Here is a 15,072-nt window from a genome sequence, read left to right on the forward strand (position 1 = left end):
CTTCTGGTGTATTTCGTTCCATTTCCACCCCGCACTTCCTCCTTCATAATAGTCCATTCCAATGTGTGACGTCATCATTTTGTCTGGTTGACCAACAGGGCGTCTTGTGGAAGAGCACCAAGTTTTATTACTTGTAATGCAGTTGATATTACATTTCGCTTTCAAACTTATGCTTCTGGTTTGATATTCTACAAAGTTGAATAAATTGAAAAACACCACTCATCTCTCTCCATAGAGCAATTAATGAACAATCCGCTTTTTAAATAAAGATACAGAAAGTTAGACCACTACAGTAATGGTTTACCTTTTGGCTCATTAAATTTAGCAGTGTATTTTAGGACTATCTCTATTTTGCAATATACAGCCTAGCACCTTGTGGATAGAACAATTTTTAGGCCACAACATTTCCTTTACAAGTAGAAATTCCCAGTTGTTGTCTGGTTGTGTGAGTTACTTAAATCTTTTATTATTATGTTTACTGTGCAATTATATTATTTTATGCTTAAAACCAATTTTATTTTGTCATTGCAATAGTAGCTTCCTAATTACTGTTCAGTATGAGAAAAGTTTTGTACTTAGAAGAGAGGTTTGTAAGAAGAGGATATATTGTAAATTGAAAGTTTGTTTAGGTCGTGTAAGCTGTTTTATTCTTATTGACGTTGCAATGATTTGATATGACACCACATTTTTCTGAAGTTTTTAATCAAAAAGAAAGTTTTCAATACAAGAAGCAATGCGTCAACTTTTTGGAGCAACTTCAAGAAATATCATTTTCTTTGTTTTCTTTTGCTCGTTCATTTCGTCAGGAAATTCACGTAAGTTTAATTGATCCTTAACAAAAATAAAGCTGCTGGCATAAATATTAACTTAATTGTTGAATAGTTTGAATCTTTGATCATTAACAAAAATATTGAAACAAAATAAATTAACCTGACTTTGTTTCAATAGCAGAGCAGGAGCAGTCCTTGAAATGCACTGCCCAAGCTCACTTCACACCCTGAGAGTCAGTGATGTACGCTAGGGATTGTAGATCATAGGGATGCGAAACTTCATCCGCTTTTGGCTTATCCGCAACACTAGAAGGGTTATGTTTTTTTGTAATTTACAAAATATTTTAATTTTTATGGGTTATATAAGAAAAGTGAAGTTGGTTTTAAAGTAATTTAAGGTTTCTAGTTGAAAGCAAGTCAGCAGTAAAGCGTAAAAAAATTGGCAAATCGACAATTGACCCTTCTAATGTTGAAGGAACAACGGAGTTGCGCGTCCCGTAATGTACCGTCCCTATGTACGCGCATACAAAAAATATTGACGCCGTCAGCGTAAATGCAAACGTTCGAAAAATCATACGCCGTATGCGTCAACGTAACTTGTAAAAAAAGTTCTCGGCGTCAGCGTTAGCGCATACACTAGCGTAAACTAATTTTGTTTGCTAGGTGCCAAACATTCACACGCTATAAACCACTTGAAACAAACAAGTTTTATTTTGAATTTCCACAAAGAAACACAAGCATCTGAAAGTGTTCATCTGAAATTTTGCTGTGTTTTGGTTCCAATATGTCTTTGCTTATTGAAAACATTCTTTCAACTGCAGCGCTGCAAGGTATTGGCGTGTTGTAGTGAAAAAAATACATTAAAAAGTATGCGTTGACGCTATGCGCTAAAAAACCACGAAAACTTTACGGCGTAGCCTAAAGCGCAAACTATCCAAAAAAATGTTGCCGCAAGCATTAGCGTAAACAAAAAGTCTACGCCGCAAGTATGCGGCATAGAATTTGCAGTGTATACGTACATCTCTGCTGAGAGTCCTACCAGTGTTGTTTGACATTTCTTCAACCTCTGAACTGAGCTAATGAGACAGACATAGAAATGTATTATTTTATTACAAATAGAAATTTTACCACTTGTTATTAATTGTTAAAGTAACCTACTTAAGTTAAAATTTGTGTTTAATTCATGAGGTCTATTTTTGATGCTCTAGTTTCATGTTGTTTGGCTATATTAATTTAAATTAGGGCCCAAACTTGTCTGCCAATACTGACAATTTTAAGGTCTATGTTTGCCATTGTCGATAGTGGTCTGTGAATAGCACGAATGAACATTTTATTTTTTATACATTTTATTGACTGTGTTTATCAGTGGTAATAAGAAAGAGAAGAGTAAGAAGTAGGCATGAAATTTATGCATTAAGTTCTGCATCTTTTTTACAAAATTTGTTTTATATCAAAATGATCCGCTTTATGTATTATTATTTTTTTGTGTAGAAAACTGCAGCTGTTGTGCAAATTGCACTATCACCAGCAATCCATCACCATGTCTCATTTGTGATGGAGGATTTTTTCATAATTCAACTACTAATGCTTGTCAAGAGTGCCCGATTGGCTACTTGTAAGTTGCCAGGTTTTGTAGCTTTTTTTAATGGTCATTTTTCAAATTATACTGAATTCGTTTTTAAAGCAGTGAATTTATTTTTATGATTTCTGAGCTTAATTACTGTTTAAAAACCAAGGTTAGCATTATAAGATGTCTGTTATTTTGTCCTGTAACACCGCTTTAGCATTTCAAACCAATCCTCATTGAAAGCTAAGTCAATTATTCAAGTGCTACTGAAGTGCTGCAAAGGACTCTTCACTCAAATAAGAATTTTCTGAAGTAATCTTAGCTTAAAAATTCTTTATTACTTGCTGTCAATTGGCTGGTTTTCACTGTATGCCTAAATTGTTTTACTAATAAAAAACAACACTTCTATAGCTGTAGACTTATATAGTGCAGTTATTTTCTCTTGTAATGAACTGCACTGCATTATAGTGGATCCATTCTACAATATAACCCTTGCTTGAACTTTTGTTGGAACTAGTGTTATGAAATATACTGTATCAAAAACAAATATTGTAGAATCTGCTTAATAACTCCAACCGTATTATATATATCTCAGATGTTTTGGGACGGAATATTGAATATTTTTAAGTATTAAATCCAACACTTATCAAATCGAAATTTGCTTGAGATCTGGGTGAATTTATTAACCGGATTCTACTGTACTATATTTTAAAAGAGCTATTCTGTGTACACTTAATTCGCTGTGTAATAGGCTATCAGTTATGTTGTTTTTGTTCATTACTTTTGCATTGATTGATATGGTTTTTATTGACATATGAACATTACAGTTAATGTACTAATTTATAATACTTTTGTTATCTGCTATTCCTTATTTTGGGGCTACATGAAATTAGTAATAAAGTAGGCACTGATGCTTTTCAACTGGTTATTGTATTGACCAAACAACTTACCTAGCCTACTGCAAGCAATTTGACTGCATAAAAAATTGTTTGTTATCAATTTATTTGCTGATACTGTCTTGACTTTTTATTGACTGTCATCAACTCTTGTTCAAAAAAATTTATGTCCAAGTTGCTAGTTGATGGCTTGAAGCTTTTTTTAAATTTTAAGCTGCCCTACTGCAAGTAATGATGCCATCTTGTGTGGCCAAGGCTACTACAGCGATGTAACTGGACTGCAAACTTGCCTCCTCTGTCCTGCTGGGTTTCAATGCAGAAATGGAGAAGATGAGTAAGTGCGATTGTTTTAGTTAACAAAAATAAAATGACCATCCATCCATTATGTTCAGTATTTTTAGTAGTAGACTACAACAAAAAACAATACATATTCCAAATATAGCATAGGTCTAGAAAAAGAAAGAAACCACAAAATATGAACGTCATGATGTGCTTGAGAAACAGGATAATCAGTTTAATATTTAGCACAGTTGCAACACCTTTTTAGATATTTAGTGTATTTTTAAATTCTTAGTAAACTTAATTTTTAAATTAGTTGAAGATTCTATCCCCTAAGATGTATTTCCTTACAGACATTGTCAATAGGGATTGCATTGACAAACACCTATTTTTTTTTACAGTGGTAGTATCGGCTCCTCCCCCCTAGAATGTGAACAGGGTTACTTCTCTCACAAAGGCGATGGTGTGTGTCGCCCTTGCTTTCAAGGATATTATAGTAACTACAAAGGAGCGATTAACTGTACTCGTTGTCCTAAAGGCCACCAGTGTCAGGTTAGTTTCTTATTTTGCACATGTGTTTTTGTAAACATTTTGTCAGGTTAAATTTTTTTATTTTACAGTCTTTTTTTGTGAACCCCTGTGTGGTGTCATTTAGTTTTATTTTCAGCTTCTTGTTTCAGTTGTGAAATCGTTGCCTAACAACTTTCTACTTTTTGTATCATATAAAGGTTGTTTTGCTTATTTTAACATTGATTTTCGTGTAGAATACCTCAGCTTCACCATCTCCTTGTCCACCTGGTACGTTTTCGTTTGGAGGAACTACATCATGCTATCCCTGCCCATCCGGATACTATGTCAACATCACATCATCACACGAGTGCCTGCCTTGTCAATCAGGATACAGCTGTCCGGATGCATCTTCTGATCCCGCAATTTGTCCTCCAGGGACCTATGCACCAGAAAAGGCGACGGAATGCACTTCCTGTGAAGATGGTTATTTTAACAACAATACCGGTCAATTAAACTGCCTACCATGTCCCGGTGGCCATTCGTGTAAGAATAAATCAGCTGAACCCGTAGTTTGTGAAGCAGGTTTTTATGCGCTCAGTTTATCTGTGGAATGCTCAAAGTGTTTTCCAGGTTACTACAATCCAGACAACGGTTCCGAGTTTTGCTTAGAATGTCCTGCTGGATATCATTGTGGAAATTCGAGTATACTGCCCCTACCCTGTGAACCCGGCACCTACTCTACTGGGCTTTCTACAAATTGCATGACTTGTCCTTTAGGATATTACACAAACAATTCTATGGCTATTACTTGTATCCCCTGCCCACCTGGACACAAATGCTCTAAAACATCACAGGTACCAGGTCCTTGTCCTGAAGGCAGTTACTCTAGAGGAAAAAGCGCTGTTTGTTATAATTGCTCCATGGGTTCCTATGCTGATGCAACTGAACAGACAGAATGCACTGCGTGCCCAGGTGGACACAGATGTTCAAATCCTGCTTCATCGCCAGTGGAATGTGAAGCAGGAAGTTACTCTTTGGATGGGCAAACAACATGCTTAGATTGCCCAGTCGGTTACTACTCTGTTTCTTCTAAATCTATTTCTTGTAATGAGTGCCCAGCGGGCCACAAATGTGAGGCCCGGAATCAGGAACCACAACCATGTAAAAACGGGACCTTTTCTCCTTCAAGGTCCGTTTTCTGTGATCCTTGTCCATCTGGATATTATTCATCTTCAGCTTCCATTGAATGCTTGGTGTGTCCGAGCGGATTTTCTTGTCAAAATTCCAGTCTTGCCCCATTGCCCTGTCCGTTGGGAACATTCAGCACAGGGAATTTCAAAGAATGTTTGAGTTGTCCAATGGGCTTCTACGCAGATGAAGAAGGGTTGTCAGAATGTAAGGTAACTTTATTATTCTCAATAATCATCGCAGTAAGTATACAACAGCCAAGCCTTGTTAATTCGACCTATTGAATTTCTTCAAGTAATATCGCTTTATCAACGTTGTCCGGTGTAAGAAGAGAAAACCTTTGAAATACTTTGAAGGAAGTTGGTTTGTCCAGGTTTTCGTATGACGGGCGATCCGGTTTGTTGAGATTCCGGTTAACAAGGTTTTGTTGTAGTCATAACATCAGTTGTTAGAGTAGTACAATTGCAAACACGCAGCTTGTCTGTGTTTGTATCTTGCATGCTGTGTTTATCTGAGAAAACGTTTTTGTTTCACTACAAAATGAATAACAGATAAACATTTTAGAAATACAGTATTCTGGAAACGTTTTTATGTTTTTTGTTTCCAACTAATTGTTTAACGTACTGTTATGTAAATGTACCATCAGTGAAGCTGCAAAAAGCACACTTTTACTCTGCAATACGTGTCTTATAGCCTTTGACATAGATTTCCCTGTTGCTTGCATCTATATTGCGAATGCATGGCTCTGTAACTATGACATGTGCTTTAAACATCGGGTTTTGCAGGCATGCCAAGCAGGTTTTCAATGTAGCAACGCTACTATTGCTGTTATATGTCCTGCTGGGTCTGTGAGGTGGGTAGTAGCTGGTAACGGTATTTTTTTAAATGTTTTTACATTTACCTAACGTCATAGATTGTTGAATTGATTTGAAATAACTACTTTTCTGTTGCTAACTCATTATTTTGTGGATCTGTTTGAACATTTATAGTTATCAATTTCAGGAATAGATTATTTTATTTTTTTGATTTTTTTTTTATTGTCTTCTTTTCTCGTTTGACTTGTAGTAGCTTAGATTGGCAATGCCTCATCGTGCAGCCATGATACGGTAGTTGGGTCCAGTTTTCGAATACCAATGATTCCACTTGAGGGCCGTAAGATGGGGCATTAGTGGAGTATGTGTTGCATTGTTTGTTCTACCGCTCCGCAGACACATATCGGCGTATTATGCAACCCCCACTTAGGGTAAATAGATTAGCTCCAGTGTTTTTTTCATTGTCGAAACTACGTAATACGTTTAGCAAAAAAATCTCAGCAATACTTGACTGTGATTTTATGTTGCTCACACGTAAAGGAGTAACCCTAGCCGTGGACGTCGCTATAATAGCATCTGGACTGGAAGCCAAACGCTACCGTCCAAGATGAGGCTTAGAAAGGATTGCCATACTGGCGGTTTTAACGCCAAATCAGAAATTTTGCGTTAAAACCGCCAATATGGCAATCCTCTTCAGACTTCATTTTGGACGGCAGCGTTTGGCTTCCAGTCCAGATGCTATTATAGCGATGTCCACGCCCTAGCCTATTCCAGATTGTTTTTATTTAGTGTTTTAGCATTGTCTGTATGCAGGGCTTAGTTTGTTTGGTGTTAATTTGATATGTTTCCTAGCAGTATGTAAAGAATGCATGGCCATTAAATGCGCTTGCGTCATGTCCATTGAAAACTAAACTAACTAATCCCGGTATGAAAATGTTTATGCGTTATATTTACATTTTCTGATGTCCGATTAGTGCGGCAAGTTTGTTTTTTTTTAATTTGGCAACTTTCTATACATTTAAAACTTCAGCTAGCGAAGTCTATAACTGAAATACCGATAAATACCGATGATCTCGCATCATGAACTGATGAAGTGAATTTTTATTGCGTTTCTCGCCGTCCCAGATTTAACGAAGAGTTTCAGAAGTATTGTTTTGTAAAAATGTGGGTGGTATTTGAAAGTATGATCAAATAAGACGCGAATGAAAATTTTGGAAAACCGTTTGTTTTCCCTTTCAGTGTGTTGCTATGTGCTGCAACGACAAGTCAGCTTTGTCTGTTTTCGGTCACTGCATTATTTTGCTAAAAACTTACACCGCTTAATAAGATCTTCATTATTTGGTCAAGATTTAGAACTGGCAAGTAAAGTCGTAAGTTAAAAATCAAACTTAAATTGACACATAAGCGTGTTATATTACTGTTATGACTGCGATCATCCTTATGTAATCTTTTGTGTTGTAAAGTGTTCATCAAGCACATTCACACCTTTCGCTTTGTAATGAAGTGCTGTAATTGATTGAGCCTTTGTTTATATCTTGGTTTCAATGGTGTCGAATTTTTCCAGCCGACCTCATTCGACGGAATGCACTCCATGCGTCCCCGGCCATACCTACAGCTCATCGCCCGGTCTGTCCAATTGTAAAACATGTCCTAACGGGTACGTCTGCACTGACCCGGCCCAAGAACCATCTAGCCAGGTAGTTCCAATTGCAAAGAGTTGCACATATGTAACCTATTGTCAATCACTTCACTAAAACTGCTTATTTGTTCTATAAAAAATGCAAGTTACAAAATCTCAATTTAAAATCGCAAGTTTGAGCCAAAGTCTGACCGACTGTTGTTGCACGACCAATGCTGAACTAAATGGGCGCGGGTGGGTGATTTAAATAGGTTTCGCTTTTTTTATATGCTACCGAGTAATTTACAAAAGTTTGGAAAAAAACGTTTATCGACATTGTTGAACAGTTTATTAAAATTTTAACACGTTTTTGTTTTAGGTCTGTTTAGCAGGCTGGTACACTACTGGGGAGAGTGATTGTAGTCAATGTCCTCCTGGTACATTTTCAAATCAAACTGGATCCGACACATGTGGCTTATGCGCAGCAGGTTTTTATTGTCCAGGTAAACAGAAAATACGTATTTTCAAAGTGATTTTTATGTTCGAGTCGATTGTAAGTTAGGTACCACCATGATTGTGTTACTTTTTCATGGTGAGAGTTGGATACAATGCGCCATTATTTACAGGATGAGGCTTAGGCTAGCAGCTTTTTTAAAAATCGTTTGTGAGGATGATTGAGCATACAAATGTACAGAAAACAAAACAATGGTAGGCCGGAAATCGTTTTTGCAAAGGAAACCTTTCGTAAACATTTGCTAGCGGGGTAAAAATCATAAGCTTGGCTTTGTTCTAGGTTGCACTCGATGTCAACATTTACGTGGCTGTGGATTACAAAAATTTCTCATTACTTAGGCTACAATAGTTCTTCATGATTTTGTTTGATCAATAAGTTACTAGCCTTCGTGAAATGAATTTGATTAGACATAGAGACAAGGAATGAACAGTGCACGAAGTATGTTTAAACGTGGACAGAAAGATCGGTTGCTTTGCTTTCCTGTTTGCTTGTTTTGATTCTTCAACTATTTTAAACTTAAAAACAAATAATTAATTATATTCGTACATGTTTGTGTGGTGGAATTTTGTTAACAAAAACTTTTTTTCACTTTATTTTTTCAACTTATTTACAATTCTTGCAGAATATTCAATTTAAAGCTGACAATTTATTTTTGAAAGAGTTATTTTAGGCATTTGGAAGAAAAAAATAACAAACTAATTGTCTTTACAGATTTTGGAAGCAGTACTGGGAGCTTCCTTGAATGCTTCCCCGGCACCTTCAGCATAGCAGGATCAAGGAATTGCACACAATGCGCTCTTGGTTATTTTCAAAACGAAAGTGGGAAAGGCTTTTGTAACATTTGCCCATCGGGTAATTTTTTTCTATTTGAATAAGATACTGAAGAATCCGCTTTTACGGTGGCGAATGCTTTATCAATAAATTGTACAAATTTTCGGTCCTGACCGATTTTGTTTACTGATGTGATCAACATATCTAGTCAGCAACAATATGATCCGAACTAATTTTCCGTTCTGAGTGAGTGATGCTGTTGCAGTAAAGTGTCTTTTGTATGACCAAGATAACCAAAGCTCCATCTGTTCAATTCTTTCTTCCTTCTTATGGCGATTGCACTTAGCACACTCCACTTTGCCAAACAGGTTACCGTTGTCCTGAGCCATCAGCTTTGCCATCTCAATGCGAAAAAGGTAGTTACTCAGGAGAAGGCGCCAGTTCTTGTACATCCTGCCAGGCTGGCTACTATCAGGTAGGTCTGCTTACAACAACACATTACGTGTTGTGCGTTGGTTGTGACTGTATTTCAATAAAACGTTGTACAACGCACTTCAATGTGATACAAAACACAAAGCTATTTGTTTTCACAGTTTTAAGCCAAACAGCGTCTTGTGTCATCTTAGCCTAACGATTTCTCAATTTTTTTTTTACTAAAGTGTTAAAATATACAAAACTGTAACGTTCTCTCCAGGCAAATGAGGGACAAACGAACTGCACGATTTGCCCCGCCGGATACGAATGTCCCGCTTTAGGCACCGTCGACCCTATAATATGTAACTCTGGAACTTACGCCAGTGCCGGATCATCTCAATGCACACCCTGCCATTTTGCATTTACGGCTTACTTTGCCAATGCCACCGGTTCATCTTCCTGTGAGGTATTGCAACCGATTGATGATTTTATAATTCTGGAACTTTGCTTTTGTTGTTGAGTTTTTAGTTTATACTTTTACTAACATGTGAATAAGTGGATGATTCAACAAAAATCAACAACTTTCTATAGAAGATAAACTAAACCTCACTAACTATGCAAATGACTTGTGATGAAGAAAAATGTTATTCATCATTGGCCTGTTATCTGATAATTTCCTCACTTTTGGTACAGGATCATATTATTACTTCACTATGACTAACAAGGAAGGTAATAATGTAAAAAGGTTTTTAAACACTAATTTAAGCTTTAAGGTAAAAAAATTATAGCATTTTTTAATTTTTAATTAATGTGGATCAAGTAGTTAAGTTTATTTTTTATATCTAACCATCACAACAAAAGCAATACATACCAAAATGACAGAGGCCTAGAAAATGGTAGTAGTGACAAAACACAAACATTTTATTTAACGTTCTTGAGATTAAAGTAGATTGATCAATTTGGTAAGATCGTTCAATATACAAGCTTACTATTCCCCACAGATTTGTCCAATTGGTCACTATTGCCCCGACACAACAGGAGCTCCGATTCCTTGTCCGGCCGGGCACTTTTCCGACCGGAGTGGATCGACCGTCTGCGCCCCGTGCCCTGCAGGAACATATGCCAACCAGACGCAAGCTTCGTTTTGTCTTGACTGCCCGGTAGGCCACGAGTGCCACTTTGGTTCTCACACGCCTACCATGTGCTATCCAGGGCAATACAGCGACACTATTGGTAAAGAATGTGTTAATTTGTTTTCATATTTAAACTTTTTGGTGATCATGTTTGGCTATTTTACAAATATAGATCGAAGGTTTTTCAGCCTTATGCCGCGAATTTGCTGTGGAATAGCGGTTTTTCATTAGCTTTCGGATCACAGTTCCCCAGTCATTTGCAGATGACAAGTGAACTGAGTTCCGAAAGCTCGTGGTATCATTAGGCTGAAAACGAACGTTCAATCTACGCTTGTGAATAATTAACTGGCATGTTGCTAAAAGCGAAACTCAATCTATTGCACGTTTGGCCATATTTGTTCTTAATTTCGGATTGAAAAGATTAGTTGACTATGAACAAGATCAAGGAAATGAAATATCTTCTGACAGGTGTCAAACCCACAACAATGCTTGATATTAACGACTTGGTTACATGTCTTGTAATACAAAAGAATTTATTTTCACACGAGCCAGTTCAATCATAAACAGCTAAAAATCGATTTCGATCAGCTAGCAGCTAGATCATCTTCAGTTAAGCGTTATTGCTTTTTAGCTAGGTGGTCTTGTGTTCAAATTAAAAAAAATCTACTTTGGCCTTTCCCATGCAAATACCTATGCTTAGCTAGTTTGTCGACCAGTTACTGTCGATGTATTGGCATTTTATATCACTGCCTATCCTTGACTGAATTAAAGGTAACTCGTACATTTGTGGCTTAACCTCGCTCGGGTTTATCCACAAATTTTCGCTTCAAAAAATTTCACGTAAAGTAACTGACACAGAAAATTGATCGTGGTAGTTTCATTCAAACAGAGAATAGTTGCAGACAAATGAACATCTTTATTTTGCGAAGGAATATCGCAATGTAAGACCTGCGAAGCTGGATCGTACAACTCCAAGTTTGCTGAAGAGCGTTGCTTGCCATGTCCTGGTGGTTACAGGTGCCCTGCCAACAACATAGACCCAGTGATGTGCCCGCCTGGTAGCTTCAGCTTCGAAGGGAAAACTCTTTGCCTTGGTAAGAACGTTTTTACTTGGTTTTATTTCATCGTTGATTCAACGTCAGCAGACGTTGAATCAATGTAAAAACAACGATTTTTGCTATCTAGGAAAGAATACGCTGGTTGGAGAATCCTGTGGGTGATTTAACGTCGTTGAATTGAAAAATAACGTAAATATTCTAAGGGAGAAGTAATTTTGCTGCACCATGTACTACATTGTACAGGCCATCAACACATCAACAACAAATATTTTCTTGAATAGCATGATTCAAGCCACGTGGAAACCAAAACGCAACGAATTTCAAAGTTCACTGCAACGGGAAAACGTTCCTCAAAAGAGCAGAAAAATACTTTTCAGGAATTATAGCAAAACGCATCTGAAACATAAAAATAGTCACATTAATGTAAAATATACCTTTCTACATATTTTGAATGATGTTATTCAACGACCATATTATTTGGCACTATCAAAATGTGTGTGTTTGTAAACGCGATTTATTGGTATAGAAAAGTAATAGCGAAAGTTACGTTACTTGAACACTTTAAAAGTGAAGTTGTCAATGTCAAAATAAAGTTACGAAGGAAAAAAATCGTACAAGCAAAAATAAAATATAGTTATAAAAGATATTGTGACGACGTAAAGCAGAAAATGATCTGCAAATTCGTCAATGACATTCGTGTGACTCAGCAAATTCGTGCTGCAACAGCGGTTTATAAATGAACTTCATGCAGTGCGAACTATTCACTGCTTTCAATTACCCAATTTTTCTTTGTTATTTCTTGTCACCATTGAGATAGTTGTGATCAAAATTAAAGTGTTTGAAAATGGCTCACTTTGTCAGGTTGCGAGCCAGGTAATTATGCTGCTGTGAGTGGGAGTTCCTACTGCGTAACCTGCCCAAGAAACCACTTCTGTGAAGTATCTGACAAGCTCCCAGTGCCGTGTGCTGCAGACTTATACAGGTACCATCTATTCTATAGAGATTTTCTGCATTTGTTTTTATCTTGTCTGCGTTTTAAAGATTCTTATCTCATGTCTGCGATAACTTGATTCCAAATTTCATTCCGTTTTCCCAGGTAGCAAAATCAGTCATTTTTACATTGATTCAACGTCTGCAGACGCTGAATCAATGTAAAAATGGCTGAATTTGCTTTCTGGGCTGTTTCTAAACGGATCGTACCATAACATTTATTTTCATCGTTTAATAGCAATGTCTGTTTTTTGTTCATCTCTTCTAAAGCTTATCATTAGTGACCACAGAATGTGTAATTTAATGACTACGTTCTATTGTTGCGCAGTCTATAAAATCATCGCTCACAATTGCGAAACCTCCTTCATCCTTTACCAGTTTCTAAAATATTCACAACCTTCACTAGACTCTATTATGCTTTCCCGCTGCGTAATGACCATCATGTGCCCATGTAGAACGGGTATGAGAAGAATTACAGCATTTGCTTTATGACAGATCAATATTAGCGACTATAAAGTTAATATTTAACTCGCCCAATAGCTCCAATGAAGGACTGGTGGCAAATTCATTTGCGATTTCAGGCGAAGGGTTTTGATTAGTCTGGTTTTGTCTGCTCAAACAGTCAGGAACATCCTTAATTAAACAGATAAGCTCATTAGAGACGGTGCTACTTGTGAAGCTAGTGGGTTGTACACAAAAGTATAGCGATGTTGTGGAAAACTAAAATCTTTTCATGTAAACGCTCAGCAATATAAAATACAATTTAGTCTTCTGGTGAGTTTAAGTTAGACAGTATAAGGTTATAGACTTAGTAAGTGTCAATTCACGTTTATTTTACTTAATCAACAAATGGGTTTGAAATAGACTCGATTATCACTTGCGGAATTTCACGATGTGCTATCCTGCTCATCAAAAAAATAGATTACGTTTCAAGTTATTTCTTCAGTACACAGTTTATGTGGTAGTAAAATAGGCTTATACTTTCATGGAAAAGTAACAGTAAAGAGTTATTGCAACTGTAATAGTAATATCCGGTTTAACCGCTCAATACCTTCGCAAGATTACGTCCACAGTTTAATTCTTGCCAAGATCAAACTCAAAACGTTGTCAACTTAAAATAGTGACAAGTTGTATGTTTGTGGAGAAATTACTATGGTTTATCAACCAAGACAAAATATTAGAAGCATTATTATTATCGCAGGGGCAGGCAATAGCGTTCAGTCAAACGCGATAATCGGCCCGCGTCGTTAGTTCAAAGTCTTTACAAATGTTCCAAAGTGCTATTATCAAACCATTGGTCCACCATCAACCGATACCATGATTGCCATGTCTTCACTAGGCCTTTCTGTTTCGCACCAAACGGATTCTTCTGCATTTTGTATCATGTGATGAAAACTTTCTTTTATCGTTTTAATTTGTTTTGAATTTTGTATTGATCTCGCAAAACGATTTTTTAATCAAATTGACAATGAAATATTGTCATAAAATTTATGCTGGATCGTTTGTGTAAACATTTTTGTATTTTTTCGATTTTAGCACAGTTTTCGCTTCATTTCAAAGCACAGATAAATTATCGCAGCAATACATTTTCTGGAATAACTCAAAATGCTTGGTTAACTTCTGAAGAAGAAAGTTTGGTTGGAGAGAAAAGTTGTTCTAACAAATGTGCGGCCATCTTTGGGCGCTTGCCTTGCTTAGTGGAAGCTTTGCTGAAACGACCTTTTTGTTAGTTTAATTTAAATAAACGGTTTAGGTTACGAATGATGACAAAAACCGTTGAAAAAAAATTTGTTGGGTAACATCGTGAATGAAAACGTGCTTGATTTAAACATGCTCCCAATTATGCGCATTCAACTCGTGGCTACTGTCAAGCAAAATTGAATTAGCTTTTCGACGTCTAAATTAAAAGTTTCACTAATTTTATTGATTCATTTGAGAAATATGTATACTTCGGTTGTTTGTGTGGTGATGAGACCTTGGTTTAGTTGTTTTTTTGATTTAGTTTCTGCTTTGATTTGTGATGCTAATAGAAGATGTAGTGCTGCAACCCCATTATGGAGCTCCACCTTTTTCACATTTATGCATGGTTTAGTAGCGATTTTGTGTTTGAAATGTGTATTTTTGTTAGCTACTACTCTGGTTTCATGAAAATGAGCGGTCGAACATGTTCTATAATATTCACTCCCTTTTTCCTGAAAACGAAAGTGTGACGTAATGACATCTTAAACTACACTGGCCATATTCCTAGCCTCCAGTTGACATGATAATGCTGAGCATTTACGCATTTTCATAGCTAAATGCCATTGAGTATCTTTGTGTTTTGATTTTTCTAGTTTTTTTTGTAAATGTAAACCATTTAACTTTTTTTCTTGAAAGCTTCCGAAGATTGTATCATCCAAATTCTTTTTCGACAAGTGTTTAGCGAAGGATTATTATGTTTAATTTGTTTTAGCGTCTGTTTATTCAACTTAAATACATTGCGATGCAGAATTACAGAAAAAAAATTGTTTTAATTAATTTTGCAGCACCTTACTTGTAAACAGTAAAATAGT

General features: G+C 36.5%; 1 protein-coding gene across 1 annotated transcript in view; it reads left to right on the forward strand.

Moving 5' to 3' along the window:
* Nucleotides 1-557: 557 nt before the first annotated feature.
* Nucleotides 558-15,072, forward strand: part of LOC145780636 (uncharacterized) — a 113,031-nt gene continuing 98,516 nt past the window's right edge. The window contains exons 1-13 of the mRNA XM_082592261.1: nt 558-586; nt 3,448-3,567; nt 3,914-4,064; nt 4,277-5,422; nt 5,996-6,063; nt 7,587-7,719; nt 8,020-8,143; nt 8,866-9,006; nt 9,294-9,400; nt 9,620-9,805; nt 10,341-10,572; nt 11,402-11,566; nt 12,392-12,512. Of these exons, the coding sequence (XP_082448387.1) occupies nt 558-586; nt 3,448-3,567; nt 3,914-4,064; nt 4,277-5,422; nt 5,996-6,063; nt 7,587-7,719; nt 8,020-8,143; nt 8,866-9,006; nt 9,294-9,400; nt 9,620-9,805; nt 10,341-10,572; nt 11,402-11,566; nt 12,392-12,512 (2,723 nt within the window). The remainder of the gene's footprint in view (nt 587-3,447; nt 3,568-3,913; nt 4,065-4,276; nt 5,423-5,995; nt 6,064-7,586; nt 7,720-8,019; nt 8,144-8,865; nt 9,007-9,293; nt 9,401-9,619; nt 9,806-10,340; nt 10,573-11,401; nt 11,567-12,391; nt 12,513-15,072) is intronic.

This window comes from Aplidium turbinatum, chromosome 12 (genome assembly GCF_918807975.1).
Source record: "Aplidium turbinatum chromosome 12, kaAplTurb1.1, whole genome shotgun sequence".
NCBI lineage: Eukaryota > Metazoa > Chordata > Ascidiacea > Aplousobranchia > Polyclinidae > Aplidium > Aplidium turbinatum.